Source organism: Drosophila ananassae, chromosome 2L (assembly GCF_017639315.1).
Source record: "Drosophila ananassae strain 14024-0371.13 chromosome 2L, ASM1763931v2, whole genome shotgun sequence".
Classification (NCBI taxonomy): Eukaryota; Metazoa; Arthropoda; class Insecta; order Diptera; family Drosophilidae; genus Drosophila; species Drosophila ananassae.
In genome coordinates this window covers 20,286,660-20,312,500 of record NC_057927.1, presented here as the reverse complement: position 1 = coordinate 20,312,500, position 25,841 = coordinate 20,286,660, and the positions used below count along the sequence as shown (strand labels likewise).

Sequence of the window (25,841 nt, the reverse complement as noted above, 5' to 3'; positions counted from 1 at the left end):
CAAAATGGCGGCGCTGCGAAAGTTTTTGCTGCATAATCGCAGGCGCAGCACTTTGGGACAAGCAAAACAAAAGTCCTTCCAAAAAGAAGAGGGCTGCCGGAGCAGCCGGAGGAGATGAACAAGAACGAGAAAGGGAGGGATGGCAAACAAACTTTGCTAGCACTGCGCATAATGAAGCAAAGCAACAGACAAATCCATCTCCGAGTGTGGACAAAAAGTCCGGGTTCCGAATACGGGCGGGTCCTGGTCTGGGAAAAGTTTCTGTTGCCAAATGCGAAAAGAATAAGACACGACGAGCGTCACAGTTTACTTGGCATTTACATTTCCGCTCTGCCGGCTGCCACCCGAAAGTTGTTTTCCTTCCATCTTTTTTATGATTATTTCAGCTTCATTTTTCATTAAGAGCCAGGCCGCGCCAAATGTTCGGCCCGGCCGCAGGACGAACTGCTGCCAGTCAGGACTCGGAGTCAGAGCCGGCTCGTTTGATTTATGCGCATTTCATGGGCACATCGACTGCCGAGGGCCACGGCACGTGTCCTTGAGCATTGTGTGTGCTTTTTTATTCGCTAGTCAAACGTCCATTAGCTAAGCGGGAATATTCGGCCAGGAACCAAGCTAAAAGTTTTTGCTCTCAGCGACCTAAAAAGAAAATCCCGACTAGGTCATAATTTTTTTTTCTTCGCTGAGTTTCCAAATACTTTTTGTTGTGCCGTTTTGGGAGAGAGAGTTTTTCAGTCAGTCGAGATTCGCCGGGTTCAGAGAATATTTTTCCATATGAATTCTTAATTTTATTCGATTTTGGTAATGCACCGGGTCGCGCTCGACCTGACCTATGACCTCAGTTGGGGCATTCGGCACAACAGCTGTCAACGCCCACGACCACGCAACGCCCACACATTAACCTTTCGACTTCGATTTCGCTTTTCCCAGTTCGATTTGTAACGTTTATTTATAAGTTTCTGTCAGCGGTGGCAGAGTCGGGAAAATCTATTTCCATTCGAGGAACATCTGATGCCGAGGCGGGCATGGCAGGGGATTCTTTGGCAAAAATAAATGACAGCATACTGCTTGTGGGAGTGTTATGTAATGAGTTCTCATTTCCATTTCCAATTTCCATGGCAGCCGCAAAGTGCTAACCAGGAAACAATGAGAACAATCAATAAATTGTCTCTAGATTCCGGTCACCGAAAGCATTTGCTGATGACCACATTGAGGTTGCCGTCATCATTTGCTAAAAGAGAGCAGAACAGATAGCGAAACAATGTCATTTGATTGAGAATAATTTTCTGTTTTGTTTGTACTTTGACCTGATGAGAAATGGAAATGATGAACTCGACCCCATTCAAGAGGAAAAATGTGAAACAAATTGAAAAGCTTGGGCAGGGTTAAATGTGAACTAAGGTCTGTAGCACGGAAATATTTCACAGAGTACATTCTGGGTATCGGATTTCACCTTGAGCCGAGCTCAATTAGGATAACTTTACCTTGGCAGGGCCCATCAAACTTTATTAAAACCCATTTATTGTGGTCTTCTTTGCAGGCTGCAGGAACGAGACAAAGCCGAGTTTAATGAGCTCGCTGCAGTGGAAGCACATGAGACTGCCGGAGCAGTTGTCCCTGGGCGAAGGATCGAGCCAACTATTAATGGCAACAGGCTGGAAGTTTATGCGAAAAGTTTCTGAAAGTAATACGCAAAGAAAACACAAACGGAGCTAAGTCCCATCAAGCAACAATAAACGGGAAGCCAACGGAGGAAAAACCGCTTAAATCAGCACAAGAAAACGTCGAAAGAAGCTGGATCTGAAACTGAACCTGAAACTGAGGCAGAAGCAGAAAAGTTTTCCGGCTACGGATTTCCATTTCCCGAACACCGAATATCATCATCATCATCATCATAATAGCCACCTTGGTTATTGTTTCGCAAAGGATTACATATTATGCGATAAACATGAAATACACAAGCGATACACGAATCATTGTGTTCATTTGCTGTTTGCTGCAAGGTGAGTGCAAAATCGAAAAATTGAGTGGCAGTGGGAGCGGGAGTGGGCCCACCCACTGGCATTGCCACAGTCATTTCCATTGCCACATCCATTTCCAGTTCAGTGCCTGCGCGTGTCGACACCTTGCCAGTCAATAAAAAGCAAATTGTAACTGCTCGACAAAGTCACTTGTGGCGTTTTAACACCCAAACGCACATACCACCGCCGCATATATAATATATATGTAATGCATATGTAACTTGGGGAAGCTTTCTGTTTTCCGTGCGTGTCGGTTGTCCCGAAAAAAGGAGCAGAACCGCCCACTAATCCCCGACATACATTCATTCCATCCACCCAATGCCGTGAACACCCCTTCCACATCCGGGACCCGCTCGTTTCACTTATTTCAGTTATTTTTCTTGTGGGCCGCATGCGGAGCGCATACAAATGAGTGAGGTATAACCCGTAGGCATCCGCCACTTGGACGGGCAATTTTCGCTTTATTTTAAATAAAACATGATAATTTTTTTAATAGAATTTCGCCGAGCCTAATGTGGGTCGTACGGTGCCGAGTGAGCTGTCAATTTGCGTCTATGCCGAAGTTGGCTCAATTTCCATTCGTGTTCGCCTTCGCATCTGTCAAGTGCAGCCATAGTCGTAGTCAGTCGCAGTCAGAGTCAGCGGTACGTGACTTGACAGACGCAGATCTGCTGCACTTGCCCCCGAGGAAATCACTCATACGTATTAAATGCGAGACTGACGCACGAGCGGGTGGAACGGGTTGGCTAGGAGGGTGTGCATAAATTCCATTTCATTTCGCAAATATGTAATCGCACCTTAAGTGCACTGCGCACAAAATGCAACCCTCTGCCCACTTCTTCCATTTGCCATTTCCGATTGCCGAAGGGCATTGCTAGTTTTCTAGTTTTCCGCGAAAATCGCATCGCTCAAAAACAATGAAGAGGGAAACTTGGCTGCTGCATTGGCAAATTGTTTGTGGAACGTGAGCGTCTAGCTTTTTGGCACACTACCATTGTGTTTCATTCAACTTTAAGTGGCTACAAATGAGTCCGCGCCTTGATCAAATATTACCCATACGCCGCGTGGGCGACAAGTTACATGTGCTATGCCACTGTGCTATGGCTTCTCTGCGTGCTCCTTTGTTCGGACGCTTGTATGGCATGGCCATTGTTATTCTTATTTTCAATTACATGCCAGCTCAGAAGCTCAGAAACTGTTTTCCCCGCACTTGCCTCCCTTTTCCATTTGCTTTTCCAGTTGCCTTTCCTACTGGGTTTCCTGTCCCTTTTCGTCTGCCCTGTTGGCTCATCACCTGCGGTTATTTTGATTTTAATTTGCTCGTTTCTCGCTCGTCAGTTACTGTTGCTGCCGTTGCTGGGGCTGTTAGTGTTTTTGTTGCTGTCGCTGTCGCCTCTTGTTCTTTCTATTTTATTCATAAATGTTTTGTTGGCCGTCTCACCATACCATAGACACAGACCCACACACACCAGCCCTTACACGCCTGCCACTGTGTGTGTTAGTTCGCCTTGTCAGTGTCGTTTAGAGTTGACTTGTGTGGCTGTACGGCTGTATATGTTTGTTTGTGCTTGTGTGTGAGCCAGGATTTGCGCCAGATTTGTGTCAACTTGAATACATCAGAAGCGCTTGAACAGATTTGCATGTTGTTTCTGTTTGTTGTTGTTGCTTCTGTTTTCTTTTTCGTTTTTTGTTCCCGTTGTTTTTTTGCTGCGGTGCCTGTGAACAAAAAATGCACACGCAATCGCGCAGCGGCAACGGGGCGTATGAGTATTTTCACTTTCCCCTGCCATGCCAGCCGTCCTTCCTTGCCGCGAGCCTCTCAAAACTGTTGCATAGTTTTTTGCGCCGCAGCTGCAGCTGCCGCTAAGCATTGTTCTTGTTGCTGCCGCAAGGATGGCCTTTGTTGTTGTCGCTCGGTTACTGCACACACTAAGCCAAAACTATCCCAAAGGCTTTTTCATTACAATTTCGCATAGGCCTCTGGCTGGGCGCTGCCCCTTCACTTTACCCCCTTGCATTTTGTTCTCGCCTTTTTTCACTGCTTGTATTTTTTAATATAATTGTTTGCGTATTTAGCACAAGGCCAAGCGCCCCTCCGATCCGAAGGACTCAGTAATTGTTTTATAAACGCCTTTAATAAACCGCATTTAACGGAGTTTAAGCTGTCAATGCCACAATAAATATTCATCAGACCCCGCCGCGGCAAGTGGCAAAAAAAAGGCAAAACGAATGTCAGAGTTTTTAATGAAGTCTAGACACTGAGAATAAGACGAGCCCTTAATGAGCTGCTGCTCCTTCTCCAACTCGCCTGACATTTCACTATCAATGGCAGCCGGAGTGGCCTGTCCTTGTTGTGTCTTCCAGTTTTTTGACACTTTTCGGCAACTTTCTCGCGGCAGCCTATCGCAGGACCAAGGACTCAGGTTGGGGCCAACGTTACGGGGCTAAATGATTTACCAGATAGCAAAAGTTTGCCAGCCTCCCCGAGCAGGGGCCGCATAATTGCTGTGAAGGCGCAAACTCATTAGTGGTATAAAGTTAAGGGCCGTTCAACCGATCCCGATCCGGATCCCTCTCCACAGCACCCATCACCCACCTCCATCCGATGTCCACCCCATCATTGATAGCAACTAAGCTGCTACAACCGATTTTTGTTGCCGCTTTATCTCCTAATGGCGGCCTTCATTATGCGCTATTTGGCAACGCACAGTGGGTCAGTTTACCTAGGGTCCTCGAGTCCATCTCCCTTCCCTCGAGTCCTTTTCCTGACTTTTTCCGGTGCTGGCAGCTGGCAGGACCTGCTTTGTTTGTCTTTCCACTTTCCTGTCCTTCGGTTCGGTTCATTTCGTTTCGTTACGTTACGTTTCGTATCGCTCCCTTTCGTCCTGTTCTGTTTGCCAATTTTATCGAATTATGCTAAACACCCCCAAAAGTTGGGGGGTCAGAGGACTTATTTAACCTCCTGCAGGTGGAGGCTTACTGTGTTTAAATATGCGTTAATGAACGAAATTATCATGCATACCAAATTATTTTCCCTCCTCCAGCTTCAGCTCCAGTTCCAGCTTATGCATATTCAATTTACATCAAGTGCGCCGCGTTGCTTTGCGGATACTTTACATACTAATTTAAATATGGAACTTTACTTTCGCAAGTTTTGTGGGGCGGGAACAATATCATAGGCAAGAGGAGCTGGGAGTTTGAGGCTGCCAGCTGATAGACAGACAGTTTCAAAATTTTTCTCCCCTGGCGAAAAGCCTTTGTTCCCATGTGCCCCGGAGGCACTTTAGTTGAGGCTTGTAAGTTCAGGGTAAAAATAATACCCAACTTAAAAAATTTGTTGCTAAAGTTTTAGTGAATTAAATAATCCAATCAAGCACAAAAATTTAAAGTATTAAAGTTAGCAATGTTGAATGCAAAAACACATCTGTTCTGGCTTTTCGTTTTTGTCTGGGTTTCTTGGATATTGAAATGCATCCAATGTACTTAGACAATACCGAGATGCCGCACTGTGGAAATATTTACATTTCGTGTGTATCGTGTGCTGTTTCAGATATTCATTGAAATGGAATCCCATTCGAGGCACATCAACTTGTAATTTAATTTCGGGTTTGAATGTAAGCCTTTCTCGCTCGACATCGAGTTGGCTTTTATCATTGCAGACGCGGAGGTTTGGGGGCAGCTGGGCTTCTAGATTTCTGGTTGGGGTAAAAGCTGTCATTCGCTTTGCTGAAATTCTTTGGCAATTCCCCCGTCAGCCCCGGCAGGCAATTTTAATCAGCTCCCTTGCAACTTTTCGCCATTGTATGCGCACCAGCAGGCTCCTCGTACAGAGGAGCCTTCGTCCTGCCTTCGTGTGTCCTGATGGGACTTTGCTGTTTTTTAATTAACATTAAGACACTTTGTATCGTTGCCCAAATGACATGTGTTTATTGCTGCTGCTGCTGCTACAACTACTACTGCCATGGGTGCTTTGTGTCAGCTTGTTTCGCATCTGCAGTCTGGGCCTGGCTTTGTTATTTTTTCAAAAAGAAGCTTAATTTCATTAAGCCTATTTCCCCGCCGACTGACTGACATCAGCGGCGACGCCTCGTGGGCGTGACGACTAACGGACGCACCTTGACTCGTCCATCAAAGTCGCTGTCATAAAAATTTGCCAATTAAACAACGTGTGCCGCCGCCGTTCTAGTCACACAACAGGTCCTCGAAATTCTCCGCTAATTAATGGCCAAATGTAATTACCTCGAATGGTTGCGGAGGGCGGACGCAATGCTTTTTTTGGTACACATTTTGGCTTTGACTCGTTAACATTCAAAAGCCGAAATTAAAAGCAATCAAATTCATTTCTTAATTAAATTCCAGTTAGGCAAATCAAAATTGTTTGCTGCACTTGAGCATCAAGAATACGCCACCGCATCCATTTGCTCATCCGCACCCGAAGGTCCTGCCAATCCATTCAATCGGCCCCTGGGGGCTGGGAAAACTTGTGCAGCTGCAATGTAAAAGTTTTCTTCACCAAGTCCCAGATCAGAGACTGTCAATCTGCTTAATCCCATTCAATTGCTGACGTCTTTAAGCGGCTGGAAAACTTTTCCATCTGGATCAGTTGGAGTCGAGCTGCCAATGGCAGTGCCAATGGCCAATTAGCCGACACCCCCGGAATCCCGAATCCACAACCCGGAGCCTGGTCCAGTCCTGCTCCTAATGGCCGGCCATTTTAGCTCAGATATTCAAATATTTATGACGACTGCCAGGCTGCGATTCTAATTTAACGCTGGCTGAGCAGCTCCGCCAAAATAAACCACTAAACGGCGCATTTATTCGGGGCCGAATGACAGCAAGGATGTGAATAAACGACCAATATCCTGTGGGCAGCTGGCCGCTGGCCTTCATAATTTGCGGCCCGACTCGGAGGAACAGTAATTTCACAAAGGATTAAGCCCGATTACGCACTCATTTATTAATATTTACGACCAGCCCGACACAGGATAACAGATAGCCTGCGTCCAGGACAATAGCCAGTTTCTCCACCTGCTGGCTATGGCCTTGGCCCGCTCATGCCATCTTTTATCCTCCGACCACCTGCATATTTCAGAGCTGCTGCTCATAAATAAGCAATTGACGATCAAACCGTGGGTCCCTTTTAATTAAAACAATAATTGTTTGCGCTGGTCCGGGACTCGAGCAGGACTCGACACTAGCAGGACTACAAGGATGCGGAGTAGCAAAGCTGTCCAGGGGACAAATCAATTATGCAAATATTTTCTGAACGCAGCCCACCAGGCGTAAAATTTTCGCCGTCATCAGCAACAGAAAATTGTCTCGTCTTGACGTTAAATATTTTAATTTTCCTCTGGCCTTGTTACGACTGCCATAATCCTTGGCAAATGCCCAGCGGGCCAGCTGAACTCCGTCCTCCCGCTTTTTGCTATCACCTCGCCATCCAGAGCCCTTTTCTTATGCAAATATGCGCTATATATCCCCGCGGAGCCTCAAGTTTATTGATTTCCGAGACGGTGCTGATTTCAATGTTTGTCGTGTTCATCTTTGAGTCCTACGGTGGAAAGTAGATCTAACAAAAAAACTTTTTTAAGGACTTTTTGATACCTGGCACTATAATATAATCTTCATTTTTTACAATCTTTATCATTTAAAATATTATTAAATTAAATCTTTCTTTTCCGTGTCGTTAGGTCTGGCCGTCGGCCTGCGCATGATTAAAGTCTCCATTCCCGCCTACAAGGTCCGCGGCGAGTCCGCCTTCTTGGAATGCCAGTACGAGCTGAATCGGACGCACCACACCGTCACGGGTCTACAGAGTCATCAGGATGCCCATGGGCACGGGCGTAACTCCCACGCTGGCGGAGACTTCCACTACCCGGACAGCGATGGCTTGGAGGAGGATCACTCCCCGTACCGCTCACGAATGCGTCAGAGCCAGAACCAATACCAAAACCCGGGCCAGCGGCAGCACGGTCAGCGTGGTCAGCGGCCCCGGCAGCGGGAACCCATCGCCATGCGGCAATACCAGAGCCAGCATCAGCAGCTGCCGTCACCGCCGGAGAAGTCGCCTTACGGACACAGTGTCTACCGGGGCAGTGCGGCCTCCGGATATCTGGGTGCCCATGTGGGGGCCAGCACCCACAGCGGCTCGATGACCGTGAGCTCTGGCAGCAATACCGGATCGGCAAGCTATATACCAGAATTCGATCGGGCGGACAGCTTCGACGACAGCATCGACCAGGACGAAGACGACGAAGAGGACGAGGAGCAGGCCGAGGAGGGCGAGGCCCTGTACGCCATCAAGTGGTACAAGGACAATGAAGAATTCTACCGCTACGTGCCAAAGGCTCGTCCGCCAAAAACCAGTTATCGAGTGGACGGAATTCGTGTAATTGTGAGTAGATTTCTGATTACTTGATTATTTCTTATTCTGTAAAAAATATTTATCTTCCTTTCTGGAAATAAAATTTTGTGTAGAGCCATGCTAATTCTGGTATTTATTTCTTATTGCAGGAGGAGCTCTCCGACGCCAGCCGTGTCCTTCTGCGCGGTCTCACCCTCAACTCTACTGGACTGTACCGTTGCGAGGTATCCGCCGAGGCCCCCAATTTCTCATCGGTGCAGGGCGAGGGTCGCATGGACGTAGTCTGTAAGTAACCAAAATCTTCAATCGATTCAGAGTCACGTTCCGTTTTGGGGGGACGAGTCTATTTTTAATAATATTTGTTGCAAAGCAGCACACAAGCGAGCAAATGTTTGCGTAAAAAATTTCACATCAATTACAAGCACATACTGAAAATGCAAATACCCGACATACTGGGGGGTGGAAAGGTGCAGTGCATATTTTCAATCTGTGTTTCATCATTCTGGAGTTGTTTGCTTTTTTTGTCGAGAGCATTCCGTATCGTGCTTGAACAAAATGTGAATACTATTCATGCCCTTTTTCACAGTTATTTGATTTAATTTTCTCGTCCATGCTTGCAGATCTAGGAATTTCAATAAGCGGCTAAAGAATCAGATACATTGAATAAATATAACAAGGGGATGGATAGGAATTCCAAAATGGAATAGTTACAATAAGTAAAGCAAATGTTGTCAATAAAACCGAAATTAAACCAGATGTACTCCTTTCTGAAAACTTTAAATAAATTCCCTTTAGTATTAATAAAAAACGAAAAACAGGTCGCAAACTTTGACCTTCAATTGAGCTCTTATATTATTCTATTATCTCGGTTAGGGGCTTAGATGACTTAAATTGAATATTTAAAGTGCCTTTCTGTGGTTCCTTTCAACATTTCTGCGGTTCACATCCCGGCACCCACCAAAGGTACCACTAAATATACATATATAGTACAAACATAAATATATTTATGTGTATAGTCCGATTCGGATCGAGTTCATTTTTGCAGCTTCTGTTGGTTTCGGCCATGGTCGCCTAATGCGACTGGCGCTGTTGTTTGTTTTGGCTTCTTTATCGGGGTAGCGGGCGGAAATGCTTTTAAAAAGTCATTCATAAGCTTTAGTTTCATAACAGCATATATTTGTAATCTGAGCCCAGTCCCTGCAGTTTTTTATTTCGCCGCTTTACACACGCGCTAAACTTCCCAGGACGCCCCTTCTCGTGGTCGCCTGGCCTTTTTTTTACTATTTTTTTTTACTTAAACCAAATGGCCAGCGGCAAAAAGGGAATACTATATAAAACTGTGGGGCCTGGGCGTAAAATCAACAAGGCACACAGAAGCGGGAAAGTCGGTAGGATTGGTGGGCTGGAATAGGGAATTGGGTGTGGTAGGAGGCCACGCAAGCGATTTATAAGTTAAAATGCCATTTTAATGGATATTTCCGCAGTCTGGCCGCTTACAACATATTTTGTGTAGTCCTCCATTTCCTCCTCCCGGAATACCCATTCCCCGGGCTTTCCTGCAATTGCAGTTGTTGCTTTCGGTTTATCTGTGTGTTTTATGTTCTATTTGAGCAGCGAAAAAATATTTATTTGTATATCCCATTGAAATCGTCTGTGCAAAGGGTGCAAAAACTCTCCCCTCCCTGCACAACAGAGTGTGTGCCAGGCAAATATTTGCCATCCAAAGCAACACAAAAAATTGTTAATAAATTACTCGACCAAGAAGAGGCGAACAAGAAGCGAAAGCCGCAGTAAATATTTATTGGTGACTGGTTTTTGGGTTTAAAAAGGGAATCACAAATGATTGGTCTTCGAAATGGCAGAATATAATATTTGATATTAATCCGCCTATGGTAATGTAAATCTAGTATTCATAATTGATAAATGTATATATTTTTCGATTTCAGTTCTGCCACGCGATGGTCCACACATCCGGGGCCAGCAGTATCAGTATCAGATCGGAGAATACTTGTACTTAAATTGTACGTCGGGAAAGTCGCATCCGGCCTCACATCTACAGTGGTTTGTCAACGAGCAGGCGGTGAGTTTGTTAACCCAACATACATATCTTTAGCAAATATAACAGAGAACAATTTACCCTTTCTGGGGGGGTTAGGGAGCTAGTACCTAAACGATAGTAGCACCTGCCCTTCTGCCAACGCTAATCAAGAGCATGCTGAAAAAAAATGTTAAAATTATGCATACAGTAAATATTTAAGCCCCTAACAACGCGGCAAACGACGCGGGGCTGTGGCAATGGACCCAGTTGGCCGGGCAGGTTGTTGAAATAATTTCATGAGCAAAAAATCATGTAGACGGGCAGGCTTCGAATACATTTTCGGGGGTTTCTTGCCTCGCTGTTGGCTTTGGCATGTTTTATGGTCCCGATGTTGGGGCTTAGAAGCGGGTCGGCCAGGTGTGCTTCGTCGGGAGTGGGTGGCTGGGTGGGCTGGCTGGAGGGTTGCTGTTCCGGCTACAGAAACAGAAACTGAAACTGGGACTGGGCCATCCATCTGGCCAAAAGCTCGTTACATGTCTGCCGTGGCCGGAACACAAAAATATCGGGCGGGATGGGGGATCGAGTGGCTGGATGGTTGGAGGATGGTGGGTGGCGGACTGCATTTTATCGTCGACGTTGACTACATGGCACTCAAATTGTGTGAATCGAGGCGTTAAGGTACGAGTTAGTTCATTGTACCATACTGACTGCCCACACCGCCCGGAGGGGGTTCCAGAAAGGCCCCTTTCATGCCCCTTTCTGCCTTGTCGGGCTTTTGTATAAATACGAGAAAAATCAATAAGAGCGATTAGGCACGATTCCCGGTTTATTTGCCTTCGAACAATGGCAGCTGGAAACATCCCTCTTTCGTAGCCCTTCCTGAATAATGAAGGAGCCCTGCATCCCCCGGAATCCATCAAATATATATGAGTTCCCGGCGGGAAGTGAAGAGGAGCACAGCAGTAAAATTGTTGAACGTTTATTTAATAACATTTGTCTTGCATTCGGACAAGAGCCGGACATTCATGGTTATACACATAGTATCCTCGTTGTCCTGCAAACGCTAGGCATTTGTGCAATTTACAATAAAACTGTCCATCAGGGCACATATTTTTGCTGCTCTGCGAAAAACTTTCAATATTCGTAAAGCAATTTTGCTGTTGGCCACAAAATGCGTAAAACACATTTTCGCGGGATCTTGAAGTTAGAAGGTTTCCTGGAATTCGACGGACATTCTAAGTGCCCTCCTTTTATTGCCACTTTTTCCCTGTTTTATTCCTGGATCCTTATTTCGTTTTGCTTTGGGGCTGGTCAGGACAGCTGACGGCATTTTCAGGATGTTTGTTGTGTGTCAGCAAGGCGCTGGCAACGGACCTCTTCTGATTTAATTTATGCCCTTAAAGTTTTAAAACCGAAACACAAAGGGAAATGGCAAGCAGGCCAATCGCCTAACAAATGGCAACAATTTCGCTGGCAAAGTGCTACTGCCATCCCTCCTCCGTCGAGCTCCGTTCCCCGGAAAGAACGAATTCGAATTCCCATTCCCATTCCGATTCCGATTACTTTCGCAGAGAACCCAATTTCGAAGCAAATCGAAAAAAAGCAGCAGGGAAAAGTTCAAGTTATTTATTTGAACGTTTCACATTTTTTATCAGGTCTGCACATTTTTCTTATTTATGGCAAATGATTTTATTTCTTCTCAGTCCATGTATAAGTAGGGGCCTACCGCCAACCCATCCCCACTAATGTACTCCCCTTCCCCGCAAAGCTTCCCGCTCCACTGCCGCCTCTTGTGATGGCAGTGCACTTTGCTGACAGCAGCAAACACTGAAAGGGAGGAATTATCAAGCTCTTGTAATTGTAACCTTCAGCTCAGACTCCAGCTTCGTCTCCATCTATGGCTCCAGATCCTGCTTCGACTCCTACTTGGACTTGTAACACAAAAGCATCCCCTCAGGCATTTGCCAGACATGTCCCAGACACGCCCCTTGCCGGTACTGTTTCCGTTCGGTTGCTCATACGCCGCGTATGTCAACCCCTAGCACTTGATACACTCCGGATGCAGGCTTTTAATTCCGTCTTTGCACTCAGCGAAGTCTATGCATGTTTTACAAATTCCAGTTCAAATGGGCGCCTACACTTTATGTATTTTTCTTGAAGTGCAACGTTTAAGCAACCCTCTGTTCCGTTGATTTTTTTCCAGATTCTCGACGAGCACTACCTGCACAAATACAACGACGTGGTTCACAAACACGGGCTAATCACCTCGACGCTCGGGCTGCAGCTGCCTCTCGAGCCGCGACACTTCCATGACGGCGACATGCGCGTCAAATGCCTGGCCAGCATATCGCCGGTCCTGTGGAAGGGTGGCAAGGAGAGCGTCCTGCAGCGGCGGCCGGGCATCATCGACAACCGCGAGGCTATGCTGCTGGGTGAGTGACCTTATCCAAATCCTGTCGAAATCCCAACGCCCTTCTAATTCAATATAATTTTTTTGTGCGCTTCTCCTTCCGTTTACAGTTAAAGGAGCAGCAGGACACTCGCAAAGCAGTCTGTTACGCTCCCTGACCATCGCCATCATCCTGGCCCGGACCGGACAGTGGCTACTCGGATCCGAGCTGACCTAAGCGAGTTCTTGCAGACGGCCAACTCTCCTGGCGACTCGTTTCAATTAACATGCATTCATTTCAATTCAATTCAAATGCAATTGCAGAGCATAAATGGTGATTTTGTATACTTTAAGTGTAATATCTTTAGTTGTTAAGTGAATATAAATGGAAAAATACAAAAACAGAGTCAATGTAACCAAGAGTAAAGAACAAGTATATCGGATAAATGTGTTATAGCATGTAAAAATCAGAAAGCAACGCAAACAGAAACGAGTTGAATAGTATTAGAAGGGATTGCGTTCTGCAACTACAAAATCCTGTGCAGAGGGGCAACCGAAATTCAATTAGCAAAATTGTTAAGTAACTAAATTCCAATCTAATATATATGATACAGCCCCCGATCCAGCGTCCCAGTCGTGTTCATCTGGCCCGGCTGGAGGTTCGTTGTGCATAATTTCTGTGTAAATACTTCAATTGAGACGAAAAAGTCTGGGACAAACTTTGGACTTTTGTCAAATACTATCTGACTGGCATCAATTTCAAATGGGAGCTGGAAACTTTGCCATAACAGATGCGAGAACTACATAATTGCAACTAAAGTGAAAATAGAAGGAAAAATAGAAGAACTCATCCCCCTACTCATCCCCCAGTGTTTCAGTTACAATCCGGAAAGTATTTGCTTCCTGACTTTGATTCCGAAAGTAGTTGAGTTTTGTTTTGTATATGAAGTCTGTAAAGTAAAAGGAATTTGAAATACATTTAGATTGTTGTTGGATCAATTACGAATAACTCTACGGCTTAAAATTAAGTTTCGACGGGCTTGGGTTACAGTGCACCCTAGTTATATAAACTGTATAAAAAGTATATATTATATCTGTATTTTAAGAACTTTTGATTACCTAGAACTGTAAGCTATTTGTTTAAGTTGTAGCCGGACTGTCCCCAGAAAACAAAAGTCCCCTGTATGTAGTGTTGACTAAATTAAAATTAAATTACAGCTCCCGAAGATATAACTACTATATATGAAGATATGTATATGTATACAATAAATAAGTATGAGTACGACATGACCCCCTTTTTCCCCCAGAGTGTTTAAACAAATATAAATGTGAAAGCAAACTCCCAGTTGTTTCTTCTTCGTATTTTTGGCGCAACCGGATACGGAAATGTTATCTGCTGGTGGAATAACACGCACCCGGTCCATACAGCAGACATTAACACCTGAAGGGCCGAAGTTCCTAAACGTCCTTTTATTTTCGTCCTGCCCTTCACTTTGCAAAGGTGTTAAAATCGAGGCTGCCTCTTGCAGCGCCAACAAAGGAGATACAAAAATTTATATATGTATATATGGAACATAAAAGCGGGAAAAGTTAAAATAACACGTACAAATTTTGTATGCAAACAAACCGCAACACACGCTCGCACTCACCCAGTAACACGAGCACCCATACACACACACTTCGAGCCCGAACACGTACACGCACACATACATAAAAGCACGCACGGAATGGCGGCGAATGAAAAAATTGCGTGCAGCCTTTTAGGCGCTGCCGGGGCTAAACTTGGTTCGCTTTTCGCTTTTTTATATGCCATTGTTGCCGCTGTAGCCTCTGTTCTCTCTCGGCCAACATTTTGATGGCGCACTAAACTTTATGCGAGCCACATAAATAGAAATGCACGCAAAAAACTTTCACAAAGCGGCAACCGAAATAAAAACGGAGTTTTTGTGGTCGACAGGCGGGGAGGTCGGCAAAGTGGGTGGGCCCACGCAAATGCCGCAGGGAAACCGGCCTAAATGCGTGGCTCGCAGCCATTCCGGGACCTGTTTACCTTGGGAAATCCAACCGTCCCACCCACACCTAGCCACCCTGACCTGTCCCACCCACTGGTCAATCTAATCTGCTTCTGCACTCGGCCAGTTTGGTCAAGATTTATGGCTGCCTTGCATTGCATAAGCGACGCCATTTAAATGTCTGGCTCTGAACTCCCTTAACCCTTAACCCTCAACCATCAGCCATCATATGTTCTAGGGGGCTGGTGGGTGTGGTCGCTGGAGCCGAAGTAGGAGCTGGAGGGTTAAAAAATTTATTGCCAGCGATTGTAGAGCTGATAAATTTAGTTTGCACTCAACTGGGCGCGGCCAGGAGCCTCGCAGCGATGGTGTTGCAAATTATGACGCGTCAATTGCTCCACCGCCCAGCTGTACAAACAGCCAAACACTCGAACACCCAAACACCCCAACAGCCAAACACCAAGCCACCAAACTTGAAGCACCCTGCCAGTAAAGTGCGTGCGGAAGTGGCTGACTAAATTGCAGTGGGCTAGAAACAACAATTGCTTTTGATTTAAGTTGCATTAAATTAGTTTCCACACGGTGCCTGATTAATGAGTGCAGCGAACTTTCTGACAGCGACCCCCGGGAAGTGGGCGACCCTTTGGGCGTGGTGTAATACAGGGTTAGATGGGCGGAGCATGCCACAGGCACTTTATCAAAAAAACAGTGCGACCAGAAGGTGATGATCCACGGGCACTTGAAAAGTAGCTAAAAATTAAATTCATTTTGGATATGTTGGTCATTTTTAATTCTGATTTATGGAATCGCCACTTGGGTTCAAGCTTTGTTTGGATAACCTTTTCAGTGGATGGGTCTCTGCGTGATTCAGTCGAGCTGAGGGGAAAAGGCACTGTCCATGCATTGCCATGCATAATTTATTGCACCACTCCCGACGGCCTGTTAAAGGCAAATCAAAATGCACTTTATTGCACAACGAACGGAACGGAATGCAACAAAATAATATGCCATTGCCATCATTTTCTCGTCGATTGAAATTCTGAAATGAAATGGCTGGTGGGCGGTGGCTTTGGGTGGCGATGGGTGGGCGATGAGTGGACTCTGACCACTTTCCCTATTTGCATAATATTGATTCCATTTGCCAGCCTCAGAGCCGTGGAATAAGGCCCGTAATGTCATTTCGAGTGCTTCATATAGAATACACATGCACACCCACGGCTGCATAAACATCCGCATCCAGCCTGTCCGGCCACATCCTTGACATGGACTATACAAATAAATTCGGATGGCTTGCAATGAAGCGAATTGAGTAAATGGAAATCTCATGGACCCCCCAACCATATGAAAGTCATGAGTTTTCACAATCGCAGAGGCTCTCTTTAGTCGTAACCGTAGCCGTAACCGTAACCGGAGCCGGAGCTATAGTTGCAGCTGCAACTGAAATTATGCAAAGTGAGACAGAGGCCCCCCGTTGATGAGTTACCGCCTCGGAATGGGGGGTGCCATTAGAAAAACGCATTGGCTCGATATTCGGCAATTAAGAGACCCAGGTCTGGTCATCGAAAAACGAAACGATGAATGCTAAAACGAGAAATGCCAAATGCAGACTCAGAGCATCCTAATGATGGTTCGACTGCTAGTGGCTAACTGGTCGGCATACGGAATCCAGAATCCGGTATCGTTTGTCCGTCTTCGCATATGTCACCGTGCCATAATGATCTTGCAACTGGAGGCCGCAACCTATACACACCCACTAGACTATGGGAAACCATAGGACTGTTTAATGTATTTTGATACTCTCCTATTTCAAATATAAATTTTGCTTTTGTGGAACACATCGGTTTTGAAACTATCACTGCATTGTGAAGGGATACAATTACAAATAAAATTCTGTAATTTAAATGTAATATTCTATTATGCAGCTTATCTTACAACGTAATAATAAATTCCTCTATTTATGTTCAATATTAAGTGGGGCTCATTATTTTGATCTGAAATATTAGAATTATCTTCCATTGTACACGGCTGATATTTGCATGCGAAGCTGGCTTGTTACGTTATGAATACCAGAGTTTCGAGTGCCAGACGCTTTGACCCAGAGGAGCAGGTCAGTTGAAATGCCTCGATGCAGCGCGATTTACGGCCAAATTAGCGGTCAAATGATGCACTTTGTGCCGCCGTTCTCGTTCTGGGCCTCGTGCTGTGCCTGACATGCTCATTCGACTGACAAGGGAGCGGCCAGACTGGACAGGCCTCGCGGATATTAAGCCTTTGATTGATGGCCGCGAAATGTGGTAATAGTTTTCGGGCAGCTCCGCCCGACTGATCACACTAAATGGGGTGGTGCATGGAGGCATAGGTGCAACAGTGCATGGCTGCAGTGTTTCAATTAGCCAGTCACTACCCAGTCTCCTGCTTGCCTTTGCTTCTGGTGGCGAGGGCGGCTGCACAAAGGCATTCACATAAAGTGGTTACAAGTATGCGGCAATTAGCATTTAACGAGCACCACATGCCAGCCCCAATGGCATGACACGGCCTAGGACAAGGCAGAGTCCTCAGACACTAGGGGACATAATAATATACACACAACTACACCAACACCCCCTCGCACAAGCACCCACACACGCATACTCACAATCCCGACGGCTAAAGGGAACAATGTCATCGACGAAATACAAGGGCCTGTGGCAGCGCCGGCAGAAAACTCTTTTGTTGTCCTAGTCAACAATTCGAGGACCCTCTCGCTCGACCCGCTGGGCCACGCCCCTCTGGCACCCACAAAAATCCTGATTACTTAACTAAATATGGCAGCTTATGGTGGGACACGGCCAGTGGCCAGTAGCACTAAACTCTCTGATTTACACGATTTGCATACGCTGAACCCGGGCAAAGGGAGAAAGGCGACAATTCAGCCGTAGTGCGAGGCTTTAATTAGCCTGGCTGAAAGCAGTTGCGGGGCTTTGGTTTTATCAGTTAGCAGCTGTCCACCTGACCCGGACTCAGGCCCGGAGAATAGCTAATGAAGCCTGGGACAATGGCCAGCACTCGGGGGCGGACGCTTGACTTTAGCATTAAAGGAGTTTGCTAAAGTTTTCCCAAAAAGCGACAGTCATTATGTCATTTTTCTCTACAAGCCCTAACTAGTCAAAGAATTGACACAAATTGAATTATTAACTTATTTTCATGAATTTAGGCCAGCAGCAATGCACTTTAAGTTCTGAAGCCCATATATCAAATCAAAAGTAAACATTCCATTTTCACTCTCAATTAAACCAATAAAAATTAAATTGAAAGTGATTCAACCTCTATTAATTTCACTCATTTCTGTTATATATACATATCTAAAAATATTTCGTTTATATATAAAGAAAATATATATAATTCATAGAAAGTACAAATCAAAGCGTTCCTAATTGAGTTTTCCTTTTCGGAGAAAGAAACAACTTTCTTTGCGCTCTATTTCGGGGCTTTTCGCCAAAAGAGTTCATTAGCATGTCGCGTCTTCAATAATAACTCAAGGCAAAGACAGGCCAAGGCCCAGGGATCTATTGTCTTATCAGCGAACTCTTATCTGGGATACATAAATTCTTGCCTCGACCTGACGGCGGCAAAGTTTCTTTTGGTTTTTGTTGGCAGAAGAGCAGAAGGGCCTAGGCGGTGGTGTGTGGCATCTACATAGCTGAGAATTGGGTGTGGGGCGCTAATTAAGACACGCAAAGTGCGGCGCTAAGACAAATGGTTCTGTGGCACGTAAGCGGCGCGTCAATCTTGGCCAGGGGCCTCCGCTCTGCCACCATCCCCCTCTCAACAGTATTCCAAATGAATTCCCGGCCGCAGGCTCAGACATTTTTCTCAGACTTCGGACATGTTTGGTTCTTGGAAAAGTTTCCCGCCACCGTCGATCTGACGCCTCGTAAAAAATGTCAATGAAGTGATTTATAAAAGCGGATGCCCTCCCAACGACAAATATGCTAATGTGCTGCGCTTAATGAAAATGCTATGTTGGCTCAAAGTTTGCATTTGGCTGATTGTATTCATTTTCGGCCGGTCATCTGGTCAGCGGCTTATTAGCCAGCCTATAATCTCGAGCTCAAGCATAATGTCTTCATTCCTGGTTTTGGGCTTGCTTGGCTTTCGCGTGCCCGGGGTTGCACATTAAATTTTAATGCCATATTTTATGCTGCCAGAATTTACATAAATTTATTGTTCGAGTATGAATGTGTATGGGAGGACTAATCAAATCAAAAGAGTGACGGGCCCCAGGTTCTGTTCCTTTCAACTTTTTCCTTTTTCCTTGAATTTCTAAACTGACATGCAAACTTGCCCGGCTTGAAACTAAGGAAGTGAGGGCCCTCCCACACTTACAGTTTGGCAATCACTCATGTATGTGTATGCTTATATGTGGTTGGAAAAAATAGCAGGCCACATTGCGCATACGACGCGTTGCCTGGCAGAGGACCAGCGCACCGAAAAACAACAACAACAATGCAGGTCACAACAATAACAACCACAAAAACAATAAAGGGGGGAAAAGCTCTTCGAGTTTCCATTGTTGTTATACCTTGGTATTTTTCATTTTTTTTATTTCCAGCCAACGGAAGGCGTTCCGAGGAAGGCGCATGTATAATTAGAGCTATGAAGCATGTCCGGTGAAGTTTGGCATTTAAATGTTGCACCAACAATAACAGCCCTGCAACAGGGGTAGCCAGATCGCCATTTTGCTATTGCCAAGTTTTGAAAATTGGGCAGAGCCCAGGAAAATACAAAAGGAAAACGGCAGTCTAAGGGCCAAAAACCCTGGGTCTGGTAACGAAGCCCGCTTTGTTGTTGCCCAGATATATTTTATAATGCCACAAACATGCCCGACCCCAGCCATATATATAGAGACTTTGTGTGCATTTAGTTAAGTTTACGTACTGCGCCTCCACATGCAAACAGGACACGAAGGATACCCCAGAACCAGCTCCAGTAGCGACCCAAGCCGACCCCACTGGCCCCAAGAGAGGACCAGGAAGTGTGTGTATGTGTGAGCAACTTTATCTTTTGATTTATACAATAATAAACACAAATGTGCACAAAAGTTCTTCGTACTTTGTTCTCTGCCCTTGCCAAGCATCAGAGTTCCGAAACTTAAATCGGAAAATGTTTACATGAGCAGTTAACTCCTGCTAATTGCAACTCCTGTCAAAAGATGTCCTCCTTCTCTTGGCAGCTTATTACTGCCAATTATTAAGAAGGAAGCACTTTGTAAAATATACCCTGTGGGTCAACGGTGCCAAGCAATTCCTCCCTTTAAAGGCTCCACCAGCTGCGATATGGAGGCCGTCTGGATCGATTTTCAATTGCGGGCAACTGGAGACGGGGAATTCAATGAATTGTAAGTGGCTGGGCCCACCCACGAAAGTGTGCCTTAACCCATTAAATGCAAGCAACGGCAATCGAACACGCAACCCTTCGCGCAGTCACAAAACGTTAATGCAACTGAGCCGCCTACCCAAATGGAGCTGGAGTTACAATCCAACTTACATTTCAGTGATGGCAAAGGTACTAAAGGATTTTATAGGGGCAATCGAAAGGGCATTGGAGAGAAAAAGTACACAAATTTGATTAAATTAAAGTGTATTGCCCATTGTAAATAAAGCTTGTTAATGGCTTTCCCCTGGGAAACAAAATTAAATTGACCCATTGGGTTTAAGGACAAAAGTTTTAGAGAATGAGTGACGACTTATATAATATTTAAGAAAAAGTACTTCGTTCTGCCATCACTGGTGCTAAGCCACCTTGTGGCAGTGGTGCAAATGTGGTGCACATTAAGCTTAACACTGCCGATTCGCCACTTTAAGGCGCTGCATGTAATGGCTGGCAACTCGTTCGACATTCGGCGGAGGTGCCGCGTAATAATGTTAAATGTCAGGTGCATTGCAGCTGCTGTCCCTGCTGGAATCGGTGTGGAAGAGGCCCTGGCAGTGGCGGTGATGGCGATGGAGTCGGGGCAAATGGAAATGGAAGTCGGAGAAGTCGAAGCGCACCAGCAGGCACTAATTAAGTTGCCTGGGAGCCGCGTAACTGCCATAAAATATGCGCAGTGGGAATTCGAATTCGGATCCGGATCCAGATCGGTTTGTCGGCCCGCCAGACACTCATTGCATCGGGTTGCAGGTTGCAGGTTGGAGTTGCAGTAGCAGCTATAGGTGCACCTCGCAGGGCAGCACGTAGTTTATAGCATCGGGCTAAGCGAAAACGACGGGAGTCAAGAAGTTCTCCGTTTGTTTTCCAGCCTTAAATTTCCAAGGGGCTTGCAACCGGAGAGTGACGAGGCAGGAGCTAGATGGGGGCCCAAAGCCGGAAGTGGGGGTGTACGTAAATAAATGTCTTACTCAGTCAGGTGCAGTCAGGAACTAGCTTCATTCTGACCCGTAAAGAGTATTAGTGTAAAAAGATCCAGTATATAAAAGTAAACCGGAAAAATATAATTTTTTATCAATGTATTTACTTATTTGGGCTGAGATTTACACTTAAAATTATCCAAAAATAATCGAATATTATCTATTCTATATAATAAAATAAATAAAGAAAAATACTATTCCCTTTTCCCCTTATGCTGCATTAGAGGATTCAGGTAAAATCGATGGCCCATCGAGGTTCCTAAGATCCTTCTCATTAACGTTACTTTGCTGAGTCTCGTTTGAAGGAGCAGTTTCTTTACTGGCGGCAGAATTTTTCGTTTTTGGCCTCAGGAAATATTCCAGCCCAGAAAAAGGCGCTTCTATGATGAGGTACAAGGAAACGGCCATTATAAGGGTTATACCCAGGTCTGACCAGAACCTTAGCATCTGGGAATAGTTAATACAGTTCAAATAAGAAAGTGTATATGAATAATGTAATAGGGAAAATAAAACCTACCACTTGGTAATCAGAGAAATACGTATTGGTCCTGGTGCTTCTGTTATTGACTTCCTGGACAAACATGTGCCAAATGTAGACAGAATAGGAAATCCTGGAGAGCGGCTGCCATACGGGGGAGGAGAGGAAGCTGTTGGCCAGGCCTCCATAGCCCTGGTTGCACGCGAACACGACCCAACATAGAGCCAAAGGCCAGGCAATCCGGGTGAGAGTGTAGTAAGAAGCATCCGCCAAGAGAGGCAATGGCTCAGCGTCCCACTGTCCAGCGGGGTAGAGAGCGAAAATCGAGGTAAAGATCAGGGCCAGGCAAAGAACCCATCCTGAGAAAACGGCCAGCCAACTTAGCTGGAACTTCTTGCCCCGATTCAAGTGCAGGAAGTAGCCAAACAAAAATCCAATTAGCCATGGAGCAGCGTGTGTATGAGTGGCGAAATAAAGCTTTTTTGAAGCTTCTGTACTTGTGTATCTAAATTGACAAAGAATTAGTAAAACATTCGCAAACGATAACACCTCATGTTTACCTAAGCAACATATGATATTCGTTAACCATTTGCGTGGCAAATAGGCAACCTGAGAGCAGGATCATAAGGACGAAAATGCCGGCAGCCGCCTTCTTTCCCCATTTATAAAGTGCAATCAGCAGAATGGGGGAGATTAGGAACAACTGCATATCCACCGCCAAATACCATGAATGCCCTAGACACTGTTAAAAATTAATGGTCATACCGAAATACGTTGATATTATTAATTTTTTTACTTACAAGGTCGTTGGTATAGTTCTGTACAAACAACAAGCTCCAATACCAACCAGCTTCACACGCTTCGCGTCCAGAATAACCCCCTTTGAAAAGAGGTCCGTCAGAAACAAGAGGCATCATCTTCACGTACACGAGGATTGCTATGGCCACAATTGGAACGATACGGATCAGTCGGTGCAAGTACATCAGAGGCACATTTATTTTTCCCTTAGTCCTTAAAAAGATATGGTTAATTAAAGATTATCGCAAATCCTTTAAACAAACCTATGACTTACTTATCCATTGAGCGCAAGGAAATCAGGGCCACCAACATTCCACCCAGAAAGAAGAAAGAGTCCACAGAGAAAAATCCATGCAAGGTAAAACTGGAGAACGGTTGTTCCATCCACTAAATTAATTAAAATAAATTAGCGAGATAAGATTAACTTTCTGGATATAATTACTTACAGAATATGCACTGAACAGATTCAAATTTGGTAATATAGCTGAATATATATATTCATGACTAAAGAAAACCCAGAAGAGCGACAGGCATCGAATTCCATGAAGACAATCGATTACATTTGGGTTTGACTTTGAATCCACGATACGGAATATGACTCTCGCGTTGGCCCTCGCCGAAAACACCTTAACAAGAACTGGAAGGTGATCTGAAATGCAAAGATTTTTATGAAATAGTATATACATTTAAAGATTATTGCTGACTCACTTTGGTTTTTGCAAAGCAAATAGTCGTAGATCGTAAACAGAAGCACGGCAGAAGCAGCTACTGATAAAATAACACTGAAATCGAAGGGTTAGTCAAGAGCTTTGATTATAAAAAAGAATATATAACGCACATTGTAAAAATGGTGAGGCCATCAAGGGGTTCAACCTCGTTTGTTTGGCAACTGCTATCGCTGATCTTCAGTGCGGTAGAAGAGATATTCAAGTTCAAAACCATTTCCATCATCTGGCCAATAAACTGGCTCATATGCGATCCTGAGCAGGAAGCAGGAAAGCACGTTGCTGTTTTTATTGACAACTTTCCGATAGCGCCAGTAGTTATTCCAAATATTTCGCCAGGGGAGACTGTTAGAAAGCAGTACTTTCCACGGATTGTGCTGGACTGACTGCCTGCTGCCCTGATATTCACACACTCGTCAAAATTTCCCAAATCGTACATATTTCCAGTCAGAACACCCGAGGGAATGAATCCCCATGAATCGATCACTATTTAAAAAGTAATTTAACTAAAATTAAATTACTAGTTTTTAGGGTTACTCACTTTTCAGCGCCCAATATTGACCAGTGCTGAGAGCCATCGAGAAATCTGCCAGTTCCCTAAGACACAAATAATCCTCAGCAGTTGGTGCCCGGGAATCGGTTAAAGACAAGTCATTAATGGTGGTATTCCGGAAAAAATGTGCAAACTGAAGTCCCAAGGACCTGATTTGATCGAAGCGTTGTAGGTCCTGAAGTAAATCTTCATGTTTAGGTTCCGCAGCACCAATGAGTGCGAGGCCACAGAGGAAAATGGCAACGAGTATGTTGTCCATGGTTACTAAAAGTGTATTGACCAGCTCCTGCCACAAGCCGCAACATTTATATGCGAATCATATGCCGATAAGCACCGTCTAGCGATAAAGTATTAAACAGCCTTCTGTAGTAGCAATACGAAGGGTTACAGCCGAGCAAAGGTTCTTTCCGATTAACAAAAACGATAGAGCGTAATCTACCACATTTGATTCAGTCTGCCTCAGATTGTCTTCGGATTTCTTGCGTTACTCACCTGTTTTTAAGAATACAATCATAATGATCGTACAACTTTTAAATCAATTCCAAGTAAGGTATACCTAATTGACCAATTTAGCGGGAATGGTTTTAATACCATACTACCTCAACAGTTCTGTGGAAATTATTCAAATCATTGATAAGTTGATAAGATGGGAACCCCTCAAGTGTTTTGTTCTACAGCCAAAAGACGCCGCTTCCTTAGATTCGCACCGCCCGCGCATATTCAACAGCGTTTAACAGAGTTTATTGATTTGACCTGGTCGATTTACGTTTTTTTCCACACTTTAATAGCATTGATTCATTGATTAATTAAAAGTTAATTTTCAATATTGTGGTGAAGGTTCTTTTAGGTAATAACATAAATATAGAGCATATACAATATATCCAAATACATAAATTGTTGAAAATATTTTAGTAGATTAGGACTTGAAGGCCTACCATCTACCACTAATGCCATAGTTCTGACAATTCCAGTCTGATCACTGAATGTTATACATTTCCGATCTTTGATCTTTGAGTACTAGTGTTATCTACCAAAACCTTAACTTTCCAAAAGTCAAAATTCTGATTCCTCATTTTCATGATATTTGGATGCACATCGCGGCCAATTAAAGTACTGATTCGTAATTGGTATTCTCTTACCAATTCCCTTACCAAAAATTGCAGAACTATTGTGTAAAAAGTTGCCATTTTGGGCACTCGGGTGTTAGTTGGCTCATCAAAGATTTCCGCCACTATTTATTTCAAGGAAGTAGCCATAACTTGGCCAATAATTATCCGATCGAAAAATTTTATGCTTTCTCGATTAGATTTCCGATCAAAGACCTTCTCTTTCTGAACATTCAAGTATTATTATTACTAAGAGCCATGATTTTTACCAAAAATCACCTAAAAATGCTATGTATTAATTTTCAAGCCCTGATTCTCAAGTGATATTCCTTATAATCCTTAGACACCATTTTATGTCTTTTTAAAGCTCGGTTTTATTTAGATTAAATTACACGTGTTGGCTTAAACACCTAGGCTATATTGATAAACTGATGCATGAAATACCTATCTGAATATTAGATGCCAACTCTACTAAAAAAAGAAGAATTAGCGGGCGAGCTGAAAAGTATGCACTATTTAAACCCTTTTAATTACAGAATTAACAAAACATTATTATTGGTCTCACGACTTCGCAGAAAACATTGTCACAAATATGCTAATCTCAAGTACTGATGAAATCGGGTTTTGTCACTCACTTGGAACCTTTCGTAGAAAAAAAACCGATTAAAGTAAACATACCGGCAATCAATGCCATCACCGTTAGTATCATATTGAAATTAGAATATACAACTCATAGAAACTTGATTAAAATGTTGGCACACACATTAGTACATTAGCACAAATTGGTAAAGTACACACATTAGAGCAATGGTGAGCTGGTCCCATAGTGAGCTTTTCCACAGCTTGGCAACTGCTATCGGTAATACCAATACAAAAAAAAAAATCAGTTTTATGACGATCCAAATTCTAGTTTCCGAGCCCAATTTTCCCATTGTCTATGATTTTTAAGTGATTTTTATACATAGTTCATA

The 25,841-nt window shown here is 44.3% G+C and overlaps 2 protein-coding genes across 2 annotated transcripts; one reads left to right on the top strand and one right to left on the bottom strand.

Moving 5' to 3' along the window:
• Positions 1-1,544: 1,544 nt before the first annotated feature.
• LOC6499044 lies at positions 1,545-14,157 on the top strand. The gene is made up of 6 exons (XM_032455241.2): positions 1,545-2,003; positions 7,712-8,415; positions 8,535-8,670; positions 10,332-10,465; positions 12,627-12,855; positions 12,944-14,157. The coding sequence occupies exons 1-6, from the start codon at positions 1,949-1,951 to the stop codon at positions 13,048-13,050; spliced, it is 1,365 nt and encodes a 454-aa protein (XP_032311132.1). The 5' UTR covers positions 1,545-1,948; the 3' UTR covers positions 13,051-14,157.
• Positions 14,158-21,294: 7,137 nt separating this feature from the next.
• Positions 21,295-24,067, bottom strand: LOC6501526 (nose resistant to fluoxetine protein 6). The gene is made up of 9 exons (XM_001955387.4): positions 23,753-24,067; positions 23,325-23,697; positions 23,195-23,268; positions 22,933-23,135; positions 22,761-22,873; positions 22,489-22,699; positions 22,249-22,430; positions 21,728-22,193; positions 21,295-21,657 (listed from the first exon to the last, which is right to left on the bottom strand). The coding sequence occupies exons 1-9, from the start codon at positions 24,021-24,023 to the stop codon at positions 21,421-21,423; spliced, it is 2,130 nt and encodes a 709-aa protein (XP_001955423.1). The 5' UTR covers positions 24,024-24,067; the 3' UTR covers positions 21,295-21,420.
• Between the last annotated feature and the right edge of the window lie 1,774 nt (positions 24,068-25,841).